Source organism: Trachurus trachurus (genome assembly GCF_905171665.1).
Source record: "Trachurus trachurus genome assembly, chromosome: 22".
Taxonomy (NCBI): Eukaryota; Metazoa; Chordata; class Actinopteri; order Carangiformes; family Carangidae; genus Trachurus; species Trachurus trachurus.
In genome coordinates, this window is record NC_139907.1 from 14,107,327 (window position 1) to 14,127,497 (window position 20,171).

At 42.5% G+C, this 20,171-nt stretch overlaps 1 protein-coding gene across 3 annotated transcripts in view; it reads right to left on the reverse strand.

Moving 5' to 3' along the window:
- rps6ka1 (ribosomal protein S6 kinase a, polypeptide 1) overlaps positions 1-19,704 on the reverse strand; it is a 41,745-nt gene extending 22,041 nt beyond the window's left edge. Inside the window, exons 1-4 of one of the 3 annotated variants that reach the window (XM_083998710.1) lie at positions 19,372-19,704; positions 18,995-19,315; positions 16,283-16,360; positions 11,309-11,353 (exon numbers count right to left, since the gene is read on the reverse strand). In XM_083998710.1, coding sequence (XP_083854836.1) covers positions 11,309-11,353; positions 16,283-16,360; positions 18,995-19,057 — 186 coding nt within the window. In that variant the 5' untranslated portion in view covers positions 19,058-19,315; positions 19,372-19,704. Of the gene's footprint in view, positions 1-11,308; positions 11,354-16,282; positions 16,361-18,994 lie in introns of all 3 variants that reach the window. The other 2 variants (XM_083998709.1, XM_083998712.1) reach the window with 2 other exon arrangements.
- Positions 19,705-20,171: the final 467 nt, after the last annotated feature.

Here is a 20,171-nt window from a genome sequence, read left to right on the forward strand (position 1 = left end):
TACTTCATTTATTTCATTATCATTTGTGTGCAAAGCATTGGAGTTCTTAAATGTTTTCTTACTGTGTGTGTTACACTATGTGTGTGTCATGTGAAATAAAATCAAATTAAAACATTCAAATATAGGCTACTTTATTTATTTCTATCAGATGTGCCATTTATACAGTAGGTCATTCTATTGATATATTTGTTCTAAGGGCTTTGCCATAGTGTTCACAGGCTTGGCTGTTTCCCATTGGTCCTTTTCAGTTGAATTGATAAGGATGCAGCTCTACAGCAGCATGAATTAACAGCAAAAAAATAAATGAAACAACTAAATTGAAAAGTTGTCCATGATTTTTTTTTTTAGAACTCCACTACTATTATAAACTCTTTCACAGCCTTTACAATAAAAGGGGCACAGACTACATTAACATTCCTATCTTATCTGAATAGGAACAACATAGACTAAAATATTCTGTTTGAGTGCAACTACTCGCAGACAAGGTCAAACGATTAGATATGAACAACGCAGGTTTAAACCACGGAAATATAAAACCACTTTACTGAAATTTTAATTAAAGCGTCTGTGATGTAATTTGAAAATTTCTAACGTTATTGCCCTCTGGTGGCAAGAAGAACGCACTGTGGACAAATACATGTCAGTGGACTTTAATTGGATGCAAATTACTTCACAATTAACGTGACAGGTAAATGGGTCGAGTTACTTTTTAAACATACAGACCTTTAAAAAAGAAGGATTTTTATTTTAGCTCCAATATTAAATCCTTTGCATCAAATCTAAGCTGGCCTCAGAAGGATAAAGTAAAATGAATAGGACGTTATGTAATTTCCCCTACTGTGTTGTGTGTTAAAGTAGATTAAGTTTCCGTATGTACACAGTACAAAACCAACAACTGCGACCAGTCATTAGGCTATTAAAACGTATAATATATGGCTGTGCAAAAATCACCGAGTAATAAAACGGTGGCTGCTCAGAGCTGTTGGAGAACCTTGCCAAAGCAGGATGACAGTGAGCATAAGTCTTCAGGGACCGTGCTGATATTCTGGCATAAAATGGGAGCAGAAAAGAACACAGCATGCGATGCCTGTGAGGTTTCCAATCCCAATGCAATCTCCATCCCTAAAATCCAGTTAGAAGCAAGACCATAACTTGTTTTGTGAGGCAAAGGTTACATTCTCTCTGAGTCTCACCCCCTTTCAGAGATAAAAGGATGCAACCGTGACTTCCTTCTTCTTAAAGGATGTTCTCTTGTGTATACTTCCAGTGTTTTAATCCAACCTGACACAACCCCAGAGCTCCTGTGGCTTCAAGTGACATTGGAGTCTCTCATCTAGTGAGGCTTTCCAGCACCTGTTGTGACAACAAAGCTGTCTTCCAAGGCTTTGGGAAGTGACCGACAAAAAGGCAAATGGCGAGGAGTCCAAATCTCATTTTAAGTTTTTTAATGTCCTCACTCCTCAGTTATTCTGTGCAGGTCTAATTGCAGGATAATTAGTCTCCTTATTTATATTGGTAGATGATGCAGCATCATCATTGTGGCCGATGATGCCCACTGGCATTTACTGTATGTGTAAATCAGGTTAAACTGGGATGTGCTGGAACCCATTTACCATTAATTGCTGCAGCATCAGCACTGGTTTTATAGCTTGACATAACTTCAAAGTAATATACTTTTAAACCACTACCTTTTACACAGGTTTTGTTTTTACATTGTGTTGCATTTATATACTTTATTAGACATTCAGGCTGTTGGAGGAGACTTTAATCTCTAAATCTTGTTTTATGGAGCTATAATCCTCTCACAGTTCATCTGCTATTTGCTTAATCTGAATATATTATTTTGATTATGAAAATGCCAACTGCTTCAAATGTTCTTTAAACATTTAAGAGCAACATGTGGGATTGAATAACTGGCAGCTTTGTGTCTAATTAAAAGAGACATGTGTTTGGATATGTATGAGCAAAAAAAAAAAAAATCTGTCCGTCCAAAGGAGCTGCTCTTGAGTCAGATTTTGTTCTGCCACTCTGCCAGTGCCGTCTCCTGGCATGCTAGCCTTAGCCCCTGGCTGTATCTTTTATGAACAGCCCTCTGCTCATTACTGTGTTAGCTAACTAGCAGCTAATCACACACCAAGGAAATGAAAGGAGGTGTTGAGGTATGAAGGCTAATCATGTGCGTTACCAAGGGAGAAAAAAAGAGACAAAGATGAAGCGCAGGGTCATAGGAAGACTACAAAGAGCAATAAACTCTGACAATCCTAAAGCCAGCATGTAATAGTGCATAATAATACTGCAACAGTCGTGTCAGCGGCTTGTTAACTGAGTCAAGTAAAGGGAATACAGAGGTAAACTCCATCACATCAAGGAGCAGGAAAGATGAGCAATCCAGCAGAATCAACAAAAAATAATCAAATTCTTATTTCAGAGGCAGACGGGCAAACACCACACCCTGTCTATGTCTGAACTATATCTGGGTCCAGTGTGTGTGTGTGTGTGTGTGTGTGTGTGTGTGTGTGTGTGTGTGTGTGTGTGTGTGTGTGCATGTCTCTGTGTGTGTGTGCCTCCAAGGTGTCCTCTCAATGTGGAATCTGAGCCAATGCTCTCCAACTACTGAATAACATAGTGATCGAGCTGTCCGGACCACATTGCTATAAAAAACACACACCCTCAATACACCCTGCCTGCCTTGCTGTTCTTAATGGTTGTCACGACACATGCATGTGTGCGTGTGTGTGTGTGTGTCTGGATGCTTGAGCCACATCTGCGATCACCTCCCAGGCTGTGCCACAGTGCTGCCATCAGCAATTCACCCTATTAAAATATAGAAGATGACATTTTTATTCCCCGTAGCATTGAACCTCATTCAATCACAGTCAGATTTTATATGGCAAATATTCATGTAAGCGCTGGCACAAACAAAAACACACACACACACATCCAAGAACAGCCACAAAATAAATTTGCAGAGATGAACACCTGGGGTCAGGGTTTACTTGGCAACACGGGGAATTAACTGTGGCCATGGTATATTTAATATCTAAAGTTCAACTGATTTCACCCACGTGTACATATGAAAATACTGACACACACCGATTGCATGTGCACAGACTACTAGACTATAGTACATTAAGTGCATTTTAAGCTACATCCTGGGGCCCACTGTGATATAATCAGTCACAGACGGCTCTGTTCACTTTACCTCCAGCCTCCACTCCACTGTCAATAACTCCTCCTTCTAACCCTGTGGTGGAATGTGAAGTGTTCAGCTCTGTGGAGCTCCAAGGCGTGTCCAAACCTTGTTAATACAGGCCTCCCCGCTCACTGGGGATAACAGCCAAGCAGATGCCGGCATAATGTGTTACTCCCCTGGCATGATTTCTCACTCTGTTGCAAGATGGCGATCAGGTTTTCTTAGAAATGTTTGACACCTTCCAGAGATGAATACGCTGGACGATCCTGTGCAGACCAGGAAATGGAAAACACCACAAGACACAGGAGCAAGCTGAGAGTTCACCCCTACAGTCGTGCTCTGTCTTAATAGTCATTCCTACCATAAAGTTTAATTGTATTTATTTAACCTTTATTAAGCCCAGGAAAGCCCACGAGTCCTTCAGCAGCAATATCCTGTTGCACAATCTAGTTATACACACATTCACACCTTGCACACAAGCAATGCCTGCTGGGCAACTGAAACGACTGAGGGTTAAGTTGTTTGCACGTGGATGTTTAGTGGTCAGCGGGGCAGCAAAGATAAAGATAAAAATCTGTCCTAACATAAAGCAGAGAGAAAAAAAGCAGCTCTCAAGTCGTATCTGGGCTCAGATTCGGATGTTTTCACAAGCAAACTAATTCAGGATCACAGGTTTGGTGATATGATCATCATAGTATTTGCAAATAATTCTTGGCATTCGTGGGAGCTTGGCAACCAGGAGCAGCAGATGGTTGAGGAACAGAACCATATTCAGATGGTGTCAGGTTATTTATTAAACACTACAAAACTGATGTATGTGTTCTGTGTTGCAATCTCCAGCTCACTGGCCCGCCGCAGATGGGAGAATTTTTTTGTAGCTGCAAAACAACAACTTCATCCTGATGTGAGTAGGAGCTTCAGTCGGAGCCCGGGGGCTAAAATCACACACACACCACTGCAGCAAAACTGTCATACACACAAGTCCAGTTCCTTTGCATGTATCCAACCATTAGTCAGCAAAACCCAAAGGGGCAAGGAAGGGAAGTGGTTTGAGATGATAGGACGCATCTCATCGTGAGGTAAAATGCAAAACAGCCCCTGCAAGGATAAGGAGGAAGAAAAAAATGTAGGATCAGAGAAATGAGAGGAAGAGACAAGCAAGTGAAAAAGTTTAATATGATTTTGCTTTTCTTTCTCTGCTGCCATCAGGGGAGTTTAGCTACAGTAATTTACCTCAGGAGAGCGCTCCCCTTGATGGGAGCGGAGACTTTAACCTCCACATGAGGAGACTTCACATAAAGGAAATAGTTCTGGCATAGCTGCTTATTCGCTTTCTTGCTGAGGGTCAAATGACAGAGCTGATAACCATTCTTGGACATTTCCAGCAAATAGGAAGCTATACAGCCAGAGGTTTGTACTGTTGCTGCTATCAAAGGAAAGAGAGGAGTGCAGCTTTGCTTCTTCTCTCTTGTGCCTTATTACTTTTCATTCCTCCCCTGTTTTCCCCATCCTCCCCAGCCCTTCTACGCTAGTTTATATACAGTATATAGGCCTATAACACCGTCTCCAACATCCACAACAATATCCTACTGTCTTAATTAGTGTCACTTAGCAACCACAACTATTCATAAGGAGGCAGGGATTTGCACTCTATTTTACTCCCTCGTGAATTCAAGCATAATGTAAACACATAGTAGGTACTGTACAGTCAGTGCGTGTTCTTACAGCAGCTGCATATCAGTAGCATGTGGGGTTAATTCCTAAGCAATGCGACATCCGGAGCATCATCTCATCAAGATGATCTTAAAATAGGATGATAATTCACAACATGCCACGATGACCATGAGAAAGAAGTGCTGGATACACAGCTGCCCACTGCAGGAAACAGTGCCTTGGGTCATCCAGACCATCCTCTCTGTGTGTGCGTGCGTGCGTGCGTGCGTGCGTGTGTGTGTCTATCCAGGATTTAAGATTATACACTGCCTGATTCTGGAGAACAGAGCCTACTGTGCTTAACTCCTACCTCTGTGGAGTAAGTATGTGTCTGTGTGTCTGTGTATGTACAGTATGTGTGTGTGGAAGGTGGGCATTGCCACATAAATCAAGTGCGAGGTCAAGCATGTGTAAGAAAAAGAGAGCTGTTGCCATGCCTACAACATGCATGTGCAAACAGAGAGGCTTATGGTTACACAAATGCACGCCGCCAAGCTATGCAGCCTTGACTTTACCCCCTTCCATTTCCTGACTGGCCGGCCCTGCAGCGCTCTACGGTAGCCCAGAGGTCAAAAAGCTCATCATGCAAACTGCAATCCCTGCCCACACACTCTCGTAAATACTGGTAAATATTTAATCAGTCTTGGAAACGCTCAGCACCAAGGCTGCACTCGTGCACCGAGCCCTTGTTCTGATTAACACACACACATATGCAGAAAGGCAGGGATGCACTGTGTGTTTGTGTGTGTGTGTGTGTGTAAGCCCACGGTCACTGAGCTGAGGATAAGGACAGATTAGCTAGAGGTACGTTAGATCACACTACACAGAGGACTAATGACTGTGGATATGTGTGTGTGTGTGTGTGTGTGTGTGCACGCACATCTGCTTAACACACACATCATGCCCAGGAGAATCAAAGTGTGTTTTTGAAGTGTTGACTTATTCTGCTGCCTCCTCCTCCTGGAGTGTCTCTTCAGTCACAAAGCTCTGAACTGTGCGTCTGCGTCCACAAGCGACCGACTGACTAGAGGGAAAACTTTGCTGGAGCGGCCTACTGCTTCCTCTCCTCCTCCTCTCTCTCTTTCTCTCTCTCTCTCCTCTCTGTTCTCCACTTCTGCAGTCCTCCTACACCGTTTACTCCTCCCTCCATTCCCTCTCCACTTGGCTCCTGACAAGTCCCTCGCTCCCGTCTCCGCTCCGCTCTGCCCTCCTGTCACTCGGCCAGTGAAGCACAAATACCACTCGCTCAGCACCCTGGCTGCAGTAAAAAGCCATTATCTACATTAGGGAGCTACATAAAATGTCAGTGACACCAGTGTGAGAAGGCTTTACCTCCCTCTGCCTCCTGCCTTCATGCTTGATAAGTGGGAGTTCACGCTGGAGTGGGAATCACACCGACCAAAATAAAAGCTCACACGCAAGAGACGCAAAACTGCATATTGTATAATATTGACCTCATGCTGTGTCTGTAGTGAACACTGCAGATGATCGCTCTTTTACTGATTTATATGAAACAATCATCTTATGCAATTGAAAAAACAAAATGCGGGATTTGCTGCTTTTCTTTGTCTAATAATGGACCCGTTATTGATATTGAAAATAATCCTCAATTCCATGAAACCAAATCATTTTGCCTCACCTAGACCTAAAAAAGTAGAGCTGCACAATTAATTGCAATGCAATTAAGTGAGTAGTGTCTCTTTTTATGAATGGTCAAAAGTTGTAGAGATGTGGTTTTTGCAGGAGAAAATGTTAAATGTGTGTTTGGGCCAAAGGAGACGCCTTCAAATCAACCAGCCGTCCAAAAACCACTTATTACAAAAACCACACATTTAATTTATAGTAATAGAAACAGAGAAAAGCAGCAAATCCTAACATCTGATGAGCTGGATTTAAAGGATCCATACATTATGGATCCTTTATCAACTGTTGTTGATAATCTCCTGTCAGTCGACCCATCAAGCACTTATAATTTTTGGCTAAAACATGACTCATGCATTCATCGTGTATGTCCATGTACTTTCTCTCATTGCGGTCCTTCACCATTATTTATCTTATGATCAATAAACAGCATAATGGCTCCTGTGGCTACCTTGTGGTCCCGGCTTTATGTCTGTTATACCAACAATGTGTCCTCCATTTGCAGGGATGGAGAAAAAAAAAATCATGAATTATCCAATTATAAGCCTGCTTGCTTTTGGCAGGATGGCTGCCAGTTGATTTAATGTGAAACCATGACAACCGATTCTCATCACACAGTGGGAGCATTACAACTTCAGGATAATGTAATCTATAATCTGAGACAATCTGCGGTAACAAAAGAAGCACAAGGCCTGAAAGGTATTTCCTGGGTGCTTTAGTAAGTAATATAAGATCTTATAAATTATTTGAATCTTCAATACAGCCTGGCAGGAACTTTTAAAAGTGCCCACTAACTTTTTTCTTTGACAGATTTTAAAGGCTGAGGTGGACCTGGATGGACACAGTTTCTTTTGTGGTTTCATATGTTTCTGTCTCACTGGTTTGAAGTGGCAGGGGCTCACTTAGACAATAAGTGAGGTCCTATACATCCCTGCACCACCAGGATTTAGATACATGAATTAAAATCTGATAATAGTTTAGGATCTGCCTGCTTATGTTGCCAGGCTTTTCAAATCAAATCAAAGCGCTCCCAGCCTCCCACATAGTCCTCAAGATGCTGATTATGAAGGTTAAACTTTTAATATATAATTACTGAGGGGGTGTTTTTCCTAAATTTACCTAAAAAAAACTCTACCTCTGTACCATTGCCACACACACACACAGTATAGTGAGAAATTGACTCGGCTTCACTAATAAAGCAAAACACAATTAAGAGTGAGAGACCATTGTTGCTTCATCGAGACCATCAGTTCATTAGTGAGGCAAGCTAATGCATTTGATTGGGTGAATTGCAACAAGCTGAATAAATTAGCTCCCAAGAGTCCGATCAGATCTGTACTTTGTCATTGTGCCAGATCAGAGCGGTTTCTGATTTATAGATGCTGTGAAGCAGCATCCAGCAGCTAAAACCTTTGGTTTCTGACAGCCTGCTGGCTACCACAGCATGAGCAAACTCATGGATGTCTATTATATGATATAATACACAACATGGGTTTACTGTGGGTCATTGATTTTTTTTCCTTTAAAGAGATTCTACCTCATAAACTATGAAAATACCATTGTTCTGGATTTCCTGTTAAAATCAAGGAGATATTGTCCTTGGTCAAAACGTTGACCAAGGACAAAGGTTGATTATTGACTAATCTGACAATTGTTTGGAATATTAACTCATTAACGTCCATCAGAATTTCCTGTGGTGACGTCTTGGTCCGACCTCGCTGCAAATCAAGCGCCAACAACTAGATCACCCAAAATTATCACAGGAGCTCCAAAAATGGCAGCGATCTTGCTTGATGCCCTGTGGACCTTGAATAAGGTCAATCTAGCCTGCTATGCCAATTACATTTTCACTTCTTTTTGACAGTCCTGTTGTCTTTTTTTCCCAAATCACCTTATTCACGAGCTTCTTTCTCATTTTTCAAAGAAATCTGCCAATTGGTTTGGTTTGGCTTTTTGAGTAAAGTCTTCCTCCCAGGTATCCCCTAGAGCAATGAAGAAGAAATGATTTGTTGCTAGAAACAGGTAAGGTATGAGAGAAAATCATTGTCAACCTGGCTTTGTGCCCAGGAGTAAATTGCTGGTAATCCCTCTGTGACCAGATGGATCCGTTGAGTTCCCTCTCAGGTGACTGTGCTCGGTTGTCTGATCCTCCCATCAATACACCTCACCAGAGACCAGTCGGTAACAGCTACTTTACCTTATCAATATAATTGTTTTTTAATGTATTTTTGCTATTGATACTCAATGAATCAACATGAAACTTAATGAATTAATTGGCCCCATTAATTCACAGACACAAATCTAAGCTTATAGGACAAACTGTATTTTGTTCCCAAACCTGGTTGCTTCTGGTCCTTTATTTTCTAAACACTGCTGTGAGCAGCTCAATTGCTAGTGATTTTTTTCCACATTGTTTTGTCCTGAATGATTTTTAGATGCCTGAAAGGTCAAAAAATATGCAGCCTGGAAAAATAAATAGTTTTTGAGCTTCTGAATTTAGTTCATATTTCCAACCATTGTTAAAAAAGTTTAGTTTCATAATCCCATTGAACTCCACCACTAGACTGAAGGACCACTTGTCGACTGAAGGAACTAAATAATTATAATTTGGATGCAGCCGTAATCACCGCTATTCAATTTAATTTCTACCTCACTTTATTCTATATTTATGTCCCCTGACCTGAAAGAGATGACAAAAAAGGCTTAAAAACTGACCATAGAGTCACCGTATTTAAACCCGGTGGAGCCTACAGGGGCGTCGTACTCTCTGCCGTCACCTTTACTATCAGGTTAATGGCTCTGAAAAAGCAGGGGAGGGACAGACGCAGCAGTAGCTGGGTAATATGCTCTTGTGTATTCACCAAGTTTTCTATCATATGAGGAGTCACAGAGAGAAATGTCAGGAGACAGTGGATGGCTCATTAGTGCTGTGGATGTATTCTCCAAGGGCCAGAGGACTGACTTAACCTCATCACCCTCAGACAAACACACGCACACACTGGCACACACATACCTTAACACTAAGTGTGATCACTTTACCATTTTATAAAGCCCATTTCAGGTTTTAACATTTGCATTAGTGAGCTAAGGCAGGTATGGTCTCAATTGTTACCTTTTCCTCCCCCCTCACTCCCCCTTTCTCCCCTGTTCCTCCTGTCTGCTGGAGCCAGGTAACTCCCATGGCTAGAGTAGATAAGAGCAGCCATTATCAGATTCCCAGCATTTAGACAGCAGCTCCGTATTGATTACTGGACCGCCTGGTTACGACTGCCCTGCCCGCATGGTGCCAGAACGGTCTGGGGGACAAGGTCTGCCCCCACTACAAAACAGGATTTAAAAGTGAGATGTATATTTTCAAAATCAAGTATTATCATCCCTCTTTTGGAAAACATGAGCAACCAGTACAGATACAACACCTTGTCACCCTGATTAACAAGATTACATAAATTATCAGATTACTGAAACATCCCCCAATTCATTAGCATAACATGGTACAGTACACGGTCACTAGGCAGCCTGAGCCGGAGCCATCATTAATTATCATCGACTTTTACCAGAGTCGCATTGCTATTGCATTGATATGATTAGGGATGCATCACTCCAAATGGCAGGATTGGCATCATTGTTTCTGTATCAGTGGCAGCAGAAGGTGTGAAATGATTGATGTAAAGTACTGTAAAAAATGACCATGGTGTTTAAGCAATTATTTAAATGTGATTTTGCATATTGCCGTATGCATATATTGATTTGGGGATATATCTTAAATAATTATTGGGATAATCATTTCAACCTTTGCTTCCATTTAACCAATGATATTTGTCTTTTATTCTGAAAATCAACCTTCTTATCAACTGTCCAAAGCTTGTGTTTTTTTTTCTCCACATAATCAAGCATTAGTGTTTTTTGACCAGCTCTAGCTCCCGGTTGCTGACTCCTTTGACTCAAACCCCACTTTCTCATCTTGTTCACTCAGCTCTGCCTCAGTCTAAGCACATTGTTCTGAAGTGAAAGAAAAGACGACATGCTCTTCAGAGCCTCTCCCCCTTGAGAGCGAGGACAAATAAATAAAAAAAACAAGCTTAGCAAGGAAGAACATTTCCTTGTCTACACGGCCAGAGTAATAGTCTACTGGAGGAAACAGGATCACGTTTCAGGGCTGGACAATAAGGCAGTGGAGGCCAGCCAGGAGGCAGGAAAGGGCTGACTCAATGATTTTCTGTGTGCGTTTCTGCATGTGCATATTTGTGTGTGTTTGTCTCTGTATGATGTGTTGTCAGCAGGACAGATGAGGACATGCAGGATGTGTAACGCTACAGCACTATCATATTGACCCAGACACATCACTACAACATACACGGTGGTCCCGGCCGTCGCCCAATCAGCCTCACTCAGACAGAATCCAACACATTAGACTCCCGCCAGCTAATGCCCTCTGAGGGCCGTCAATGCAATTGCTAAATAAATAAATCAACACACAGTCACACATTTGCGAGCACAGACATGAGAGAGCGCGGCGGCTTTCTAGTCCTCCCCCAGCGGAGAGAGGAGCAGCTAAAAATGAAGATTCACGCTGGAATTTGCCCTTTGTGCGTTTCCATGAAGGCGAAATTCCATCAAACAAAAGGATTCTTTGCACAAATTGCATCCAAGTCCTCAGTCTAAATTATTGGATGTTAAGCTGGATGAATGTAACTGAGTCATATTTGTGTGTGTGTTTGTGCGTGCAAGTGTGTGTGTGTCCATCCCAGGGAAGCCACGTACCTTGACAGCAGGCGTGACTCCATCCTCAGTGGTGCTCTGCCCATTCTGTCAAGAAAGCACACAAGGGAAAGAGTCAGTGTGTGTGTGTCTTACACTGCATGCATGTGTGTGTATGTTTGTGCTTTTAATGACAGAAAGAGAAAGAGAGAGGAGAGGGAGAGAGTTGCAAGAGAATATTTGCAAGACTGTGTGGGTGGCTACAGTCCATTGTATCCAGCACTTTGCTCCTCCGCTGGCAAACCTAATAATCTAAGGCTGACACACAAATGCACATCGCTCATTCGTTCCCCAGTAGGTACGTCTCACTGAAAAGGGTAATCATTGTTATTTGTAAAACAACAGCTTGCCAAAGGCGATTCAGAAAATCAACATGTTGTTGATACAGCAGGAGTGGGTGGAAACTTTGAACAGAGTGGGATTTCAGTCACATTAGGTGATTAGATGTATCTCTCTCTCACACACAGAGATAAAGAGAGAGATTGATGAACAGAGGATATAGGTGATTCTGTGATATTCGTTTGATCTTTATTTATAAAAAAAAACAGGGCCATTTTCATGTCAAGTCAGATTAAGATTGCTTGTTATTGCCCATGTGATGTTTACAAAGGCCAGACTGGAAGAAAAACACAACATCCCTGTGACGGATTGTCCAGAGGAACTCATTGTGTTTCTACATTTAGACAGGACTTGATTGATAACAGCAGGAGAGTGAACACATATTTCTTACTAAAGCGAGGCTTAAAAATCATTGATCCCAGCCACACGAGAGGTTAAAAACAACAACGAATAGGTAAAATCATATCTGTTTCAGAATCATCATACACTGAACATAAACAGGTATTTTTTTGTTAATTCATTCTTTTTTTTTTTAAACCAATCCATTGGCTGTGTATTTACAGATTGATAGAATCTGGACTTTTCAATGAGAGAGAATGAGTTGATGCAGATTTTAAAAATTTGTTGAAAAGCCACACCAGACAAATTATCATTAAAAATAAAGAATATAAAACATCTTGAGATGGTATCTTAAAGAGGAAATTTTAAAAGTGGGAAATTTTTTCCCACTTTTAGTTCCTAGTATGGCAAACTGTGAATGCCAAGGATCCTACATTTCCTGTGATGCAGCTGTGACAAGTAAATTGACTTTGATGTCAAATTTTAGTTTAATAAAGAGGGCTGCCTTGCACCAGTGAGAAAATAAATCCATGAATGATAACTGACCCTTTAAAGCCATCAAAGAAACACTGCTGGGCCCAGAGTCAAGCTGTCTGGCCAAGTGCGAGAACCCCCTCCTCCTCCTCAGTAACAACTCCCCCAACCCCCTTTTTCCGCTTCTTGCTTTGTTTTTCCATTACAGAGGGGCGACCCTGAGGTTGTTCACTTCCTACATGCCCTCTTCCCACTTCCTCTTCCTTTCCACTACACAAAACAGACAGGCAGTCAACACAATGACAAGCAGTGGCCTTAACAATCAAACACTAAACCAAGAGGCTAATAGAGTGAGTGTGGACGCCAGAGGGGGCTCAGGCGGTGACAACAGTGCAGCCTTGTTGGGCTCTTGTAGGCTCAAGGGAAAAGGGGCCTCGTAAGGAGAAAGAACACAGACTGTGGATCCGCATCACAACACATTTTCGTCCGCGCTGCAAGATTGGACGCGTTTGGCAACTGGATGCACTTCCTTATTTTCCGCTTCACTCTGAGCAACAGCTACAAATTGGCTTAGCGCCACCACCGCTGGCATTTTTACAGTTCATCTGGTTGGACTTTAATCACGATCTCAAGGGAGGCAATTTAATTTAGCCAAACTGTGCCCGTCATAAAAGCTGTATGAGCCCTAATGTGAGGTGGCAAGGGAAAAATGGAAGCAATTAAGCCTCCAAGTGAAGTTCGAAGTCAGGCACAGATGACAATTTAACGAAAAAACCGAGAAGAAGTGAGAGCACGCGCCGCTGCTGCCATGATGAACCCCGCAGACAAATTTAATCACAGCGCTCTCACTTCCCAACTTTCTCATTCTTCCCGTTATCTTCCTTCGGCGAGGTGTGTGTGTGATTGGTTTCTCCTAACCCAGTGAGGTGAGGACCGGCAGTGGGAATCCTGAGTGAGTGAGTCCAACTGTCTCAAGTTTGTGTGTGGAGCGTGTGTGTGGTCAGCAATGCCTGCCTCTGCGTTGCTTCTCAACACATTTCAACCTCATTAGCTCTGCATGGCTGATCCAAGTGGCCCAGTTAATAGTGTTTTCACTCCCCTGGGCTTCCAAAGACACACACACACACACACACACACACACACACACACACACACACACACACACACACAAACACATACATACACACACAGACCAGCAGCAGCTATGAGGATATACTCAAAGCAGGTGAATACATTAATCCACAAAAAGTGAGAGTGTAAACACAGCAAGTGAATAAATCAATTATTTAGTGCAAATGATGCACACTAAAGTTTGCAGGAAGAGGTTTACAGGCCAAAAGCAAACTGTAAACACACACATCTATTAAGCATGTCAGAGTCAGGAGAACTTTTAATTTCTCACAGCACTCCCATATGATTAAACAAGTAAACAATCTCAGAGCGCAATGGGTGTGTGCGTTTGATAGATAAATCTGCGTTTGTGTGATTAGAGCGGCCCTGTATCTAGGCAACGAAGAACCACAATAATAACCACACTTTGTCGGTGTGTGTAATCCTATCTAAGTGAATTTCTTGTAATCTAACCTGCCACAGAGTATTGACAGCAGGTCGCATTACTAATGTCCTCTTTTGGTCACTGCCAGAAAATGGGATTTGCTATTTCTATTTGTCTTTGTTTTTTTGCTCTGTGTTAAAATGTTTCTCCACAACACCATTATGCAACAGTGGAGAAAATAAATGGGGTATTTCAGCACCAAAACCGCTCAACTGCTCACAAGTCTGACTGTGGATGGACAGGACACAGATGATTCAAATTCAGCTTTTTTTTTTTTCAACATTCAAATTCAGCTTTTCCAGGGCATCTATAAACTTAAGTAAAGGGTTGTGTTATCACATGCCCACACAGCCCTCCTCCACACCCACGGCCCTGCTCAGGTGTTCCTTGGGTTACACCCAGATTAGCTGCAACTATGCCTGCATGCACACACACACACACACACACACACACACACACACACACACATATATAAAGAAAGCATGAATGTGAGCTACGCATGTCCACTTACACAAGTACTTAAGTACACACTGCTAACCACGCCTGGCTAACAAACATGCACATTCCACTCATTAACCCTACTTTCTCCTCTGCACGTTCCCTTACATCATAGAAAGACAGACTCCACTCCTTCGACATCTAGACTTGTACAGTCCTGCTCTATAAATCCTGACTCTCACTTTCCACTTCACGCTGCCTTTTGAAATATAAAATAGGATAAGCAGCAGTATGGGATTCTTTGAAGGCTTAAATCCTCAGTAGTTGTGTTGCACAATTTAATGAAATGTCATCAAAATCACAATACAGTCAAGTGTAATATCCAAATTGCTTGAGCTGCAGCAAAAAAAAATATGCAGGAACTGCACTTTTTTTTTTTATAAAGGTAAAAGGTGTAACAACACTGTGCACCATAAGACTACTACAGCTGCTACAGACTGCTACAGACATTCCCTGTTCCAACACATCATGTTCTCCAGATGGAAAGGAACATGTTGGTTTGGTACAAAAAACAATTAGAAAATCAATCATTAAATAAAGAAAATGAAATACAAAAACAACCATTACATCTGATCAGATCCAGACTAATATTAGCCTGGCTCTCGCCAGACCCTTGTAGTTCCGCAAGGGTCTGGGACTGCTCCATAGGCGATTCATTTCAGAAGGCGGGGCCTTGTAAAAAAATCTTGTATGTGATTGGATAAACCACTTGTCCGTTATCTTGAATGACGTGCTTCTTCACCACCAGTGGAGCAATTTGGTAAATCAAGCTCTTGCCAAACCCGGTCGGAAGAAGAGCGAAAACATCCTTGCCACCAATAAATGCCTTCAAAACCGTTCTCTGTTCATCTTTCAAAGAATTAATATTCGATAGATTCGACAAAACAGTTGAAATAGCAGAATCAATGCCAACGCACGACTCCTCACTGCGAGCCGCCATTGTTGTTTGACTCAAACAGTCGCTTCAGCGCTACGTCACACCTCAGAAAGTCCCGCCCGGCGATCCTGATTGGTTCATTATTTTTTGCTCCGGGGAAGAAGTTTGCATTGGCCTCGAGTCCAGACCCTTGTGTGAAGCTGAGCGTAGCGCCTCTGGTGGAGCTTTGCGGAACTACAAGGGTCTGGCGAGAGCCAGGCTAGACTAATATATCCACACTACAACAAAAGTTGGAACTAAATTTCCAACTTTTGTTATCAAACCATTTTACTTGTCATCTTACAGACACCGTAACGAGACGTAAAAATAAGAAAGAGTAAGATAGGTACAAACTAGCTGATGCAAAGAAATGAAAATGAAAGCTTAGCAGTGAACAGGTTGAGCAATATTCACTGAAACAACCCAAAAGAGGCCATCAAACATGTCCTTTGTAAATACAACTATCCCCTCAGAGGCAGGAACCACCAAACTTAACTTTACATGTAAGTGTCTTATCAAGTGAAAAATAAGCAGCAAACTACCTGTTAAAACACTTCACTGCACCTCCACCAGGTCTTTAAGGACTTGGTTATGCAAGTTTGGAGTTTTTGCAAACATAGTGCTTGTGTTTTTAAGAGCCTGAAATATCAGTCAATAAATCTTCCCTGTGGTACTGTGGAAATCTAGCAAGTTTCACAATCATCGGAGTGAATCAATGAGAGGAATCAAAGTATCAAAGTCACACCTGATTCTAGGTTTTACTTAGCTTGAAGGCATGTGGATCTACTTGGTCTGTGCTAACTACAGTAAATGCTGACAGTAGCATGATTCAGATCTTTTGGAGGGCTTGCCTTACCCTGACACTAGCAGTGACCAATGCAGGTGGTCGTGACTCAACTGGGACAGGATGGGGGACGATTGGCTGGAGTTTCTTCTGCAGATGATTCATAGAGATTCAGTTAATTCATGACAGACAGACAGACAGACATGGTTGGGTGATGAATAAAAGGGGGGACTTATCAAGTAAATATTTTGAATAGCTCTCTTTGCACATTCATAACTTGCTTGCTCTGCTTCAGACACAAAAGGCGGTGAGTCTGATTCCCATTCATGAAACTGCCTCTGCTTCCAAATACACTCACTCGTACAATGACTGATGGGAAAGGAGCCATCACATCAGCATCACTCTGTGCTGTGTTGTATTTGTTGAAACTCATGTTGACACTGTTGGATGGTGTTTTTATGATACAAGGTTTTTTTTTTCTCCTTTTCTCCTTGCATCCGCCATTTTTTCCCCAGATTAGCCAAAATGAAGTGTGTGCGTCCCATCTGTCCATATGACTAGATAGACTCCTAGTGCTTGTGTGCTTCCCTTTTGACTCTTCCAACATGTTCACTGGTATGGCCCCTTCTCTCTCTTGCTCTTTATGCTCAATCAGTCTGAGCCTTGAGCCAGCTCTCCCTCTCCTTCTCCTTCTCCTTCTCTCTATCTCTCTGGTAAGAATCAAAGTGTGCAGCTGGCTGGTAGGTTGGTGAGAGAGATAAATGGCACCGCTCCCACTTTGACTGGCAGTGACTTGTGTGATCAAATTAATCACAGATACTGGATTTCTTAGGTTGTCAGCGCTGATACACGGGGACAAAAGTCATTCTGCACAAATAGGCTGATATTTACTCGCAGGTTCCATATTTTTTTTAGCAAGAATGAATTTATCAAAGACTTGGGAGCATTACACACAGCAAAGGATGGTTTGTTTTTTCTGTGTTAAACTTAACACTCTTCACAGCCTTGGCACCACCATCTGTTCTGCTGTAATATGCTACTAAGCCAACTCGAATGCTGCAGAACACGGGTGACGGGAGTCTGCTGAAGCAACTATGTCACGATGACACCGTGTCTAAATTACCTGAAGTGCCGCTATCTGCCTCACATGCAGGTTTTTCATTCATTATGTGCAGCAACAATTATATTTCTGATTACTCCTACCTCCTCCATAGTTGCAGCACTCTCTCTTCTGATTAATCGCATGGCCTAATGAGTCACGACTCATTAACTTAAATTGCCATTTTTCAATTTTAAATATTTTTGCAAACTAATTCCAGCGCTTTTTTCTTCTTGGCGCCTACATTTATTCCAGTCCCATCAGATCAGGATGGATATCACGGGCCGAGAAATGATCCCCATTCATAATCAAACTAATCTCTAATGGAGCTGATTGAGGACACCTTGTAATATTGTGCACAGAGCTATTCATCAGCGAGAGCGGGCACACAAAACATGGGTATCACATGCTCACATCACCTGCTTAATTGGCACACTAATTCAAAAGAGCCAATTTGATGCAGCTCTTATCTTACACGTGCCACAGGTTGTTTCTGTGCAGCCTATGTCTGCTCATAAGAACCGTAGTGTGTGATGGATGCATATTCACTAAGCAACCAGTCTGTTCGAGAGCCAATTGAAGGGATCATGAATAATGATGCAGCATCAGAATAATAAAGGCCTAGACTAGATTAAAGCCACTATTCTCTCTTTGTTGGCCTTAATTTAACATGTTTTGAGATTTTATGAACAGATAATTATAAAAAAAAATCCTTGTTAACACCCCAATGTCTGTACAATGTGACCCTCCACCTGCTGCATAGTATTCACACATTTCTGGCATTTCTTTAAGTGAAGCTCTGCAGAGGAAACACACACCTGCTCAGCACAGTTAGGATGAAATAGGTGAAACAAGTGCAGTTAAACTGAAAAGCATTAGCGAGAATATCAATAAATGTTTAAAGACAGTGAGATTTGAAATATGCTGCTCTGATAGCTTAGTTTTTTTCCACATTAGCCAGATACACACTCTCTGGCCCTGCTTTGTGGTACCATGCATGAAAACCCCTTTAGACAGTGGCTGCTCACTGGAAACCACTTGACAGGTGAGAGCAGTGACAGACAGCGATGATGAGCCTGGTTGCGTTTTCACAGGCTGTGCGGTTTCACTGTGGTTCTGAGCTTTGAAATGGACCTGCCTGAGAGCTTCGGTGGAAAAGAAGAGGGAAAGGAGGAGGTGGGGGTGAGGAAGTGGAGTCTTATTAATTTGTGCTCTTTGAAAACCAATGATGGGAAATGATGAAACATCTCTCTCTGTAGGATTAGACGGCCAGTCACAGCCTGTAACAGGCCTGCACATGACTGTCAGTGAGGCTGTGAGTGGCAAACTAACATATCCTCTGGAAAATGAACAGCCTATTCATCTCATTGTGTGTTTTTCCCCTGATTAAAAATGCAAACTTCATGTTCTTGTTAAAACACATGACATACATTGTGCATTATTAATGGAGTCCATACTCCCCCAGCTATGTGTACTGTTAAAAGTCTAAAGTAAACCAATTGAGTTGGGTTTTTTTTTTCACATTTTAGTCACTTTGACACTCTTCTCCAAAGTGGAGATTGAACACCTTAGGCTGGCTCATACACATTTTAAATCCACCTGAACGTGTGAATCAGGCTGAACTGAACAAACACTCAGACAATGCATCAACATCAACAGCGTCGCCACATTTAACCTCTCATTACCTCTGTCTCAAGCTGCACTAGTTCCATTTGGGGCCATGGCTCCGCGATCTGTGCAAGAGGCATTTTCGCAGGATTTTCTCACAGCCTCCCTCCTTTCAGTGGTCTCCCAAGATTTCCCTTCTGCTTGTTCTTGTTCTTGGTCTTCTTCCCGTCAGGTGCAGCTCACTCACAAAAGCTTCTCAATCACTCCGAGTCCCAAGTCCAGGTACAGCAGATTTTATCGGCACTTTGCTCTGTGCTCAGACACGATGACGCGCACGCATGCAGCAGCTGCGAGCACAACCAAGAGCTCTACAAGCGATTGTAATCCCTTGATATGTACTCGTTTGTCGTCGCTTGGGTTTGTTTGCTACAAGTGTTAATCCAACAAAATGAACACCCACCACAAACACTAAACAGACCCTCTCGTCCTACCGGCTATGCGCACTGGCTACACGGGGATTAGGGGCTTGACAAGCGGGTAGAGGGAGAAGAGAGCAGAGCCCAAGTGTGTGTATGTTTGATCCGAGCTGCCTGCGGTCGGGCTGTACCGGAGACTAATGCCACCTAAGGGAATTAGCCAGAGTCCGTGCTGTCTTTGCAATCGACGCCGTGCCAGATCTTGATCGCCTTCCTCCCTGTGTGCTTGTGGTTTCTCCCGGGCAGAAAAAGAAGACTTCGCTCCGTCCGCCTGGTTCCCAGCAGCAGCAGCAGTGGCAATGTGTGTGATGCGCGCAGAGACCTCAGTGTGGCTCTGTAGTACGAGCAGGCTCCAACTCGAGCTGTAATTGGCAGACTCCGATAGGATTTTTTTTTCTCTCTTATCCAGCCCCCTTTTTTTCCATGTGTGCCGCCCAGGTCTGATCATGCCATCATCCGGTGGGAGAGATGAACTGCAAATACGTAATGCAAACTGAAGCCTGTAGTGTTTCCAGCTATGCTCGTGGTGCAGCAGGTGCATCAGAGGAAGACACAGCAGAATCACAGCGCGGAGACTGTCAATCATATATCAGATGAGAGCAGCGTGGTTACATAACTCCTGTATACTCTTTGATCACAAAAGATGTGACTGCAGAGGGAAAAACTGACTCTTCATGCACTCAGTGAACCTCATTTTATTCAAATAAAATATATTCCTATTGAATGAATGACTCTCAGATCCACATCACAACTTCCTCTGAGCTTTAGGAATTACATA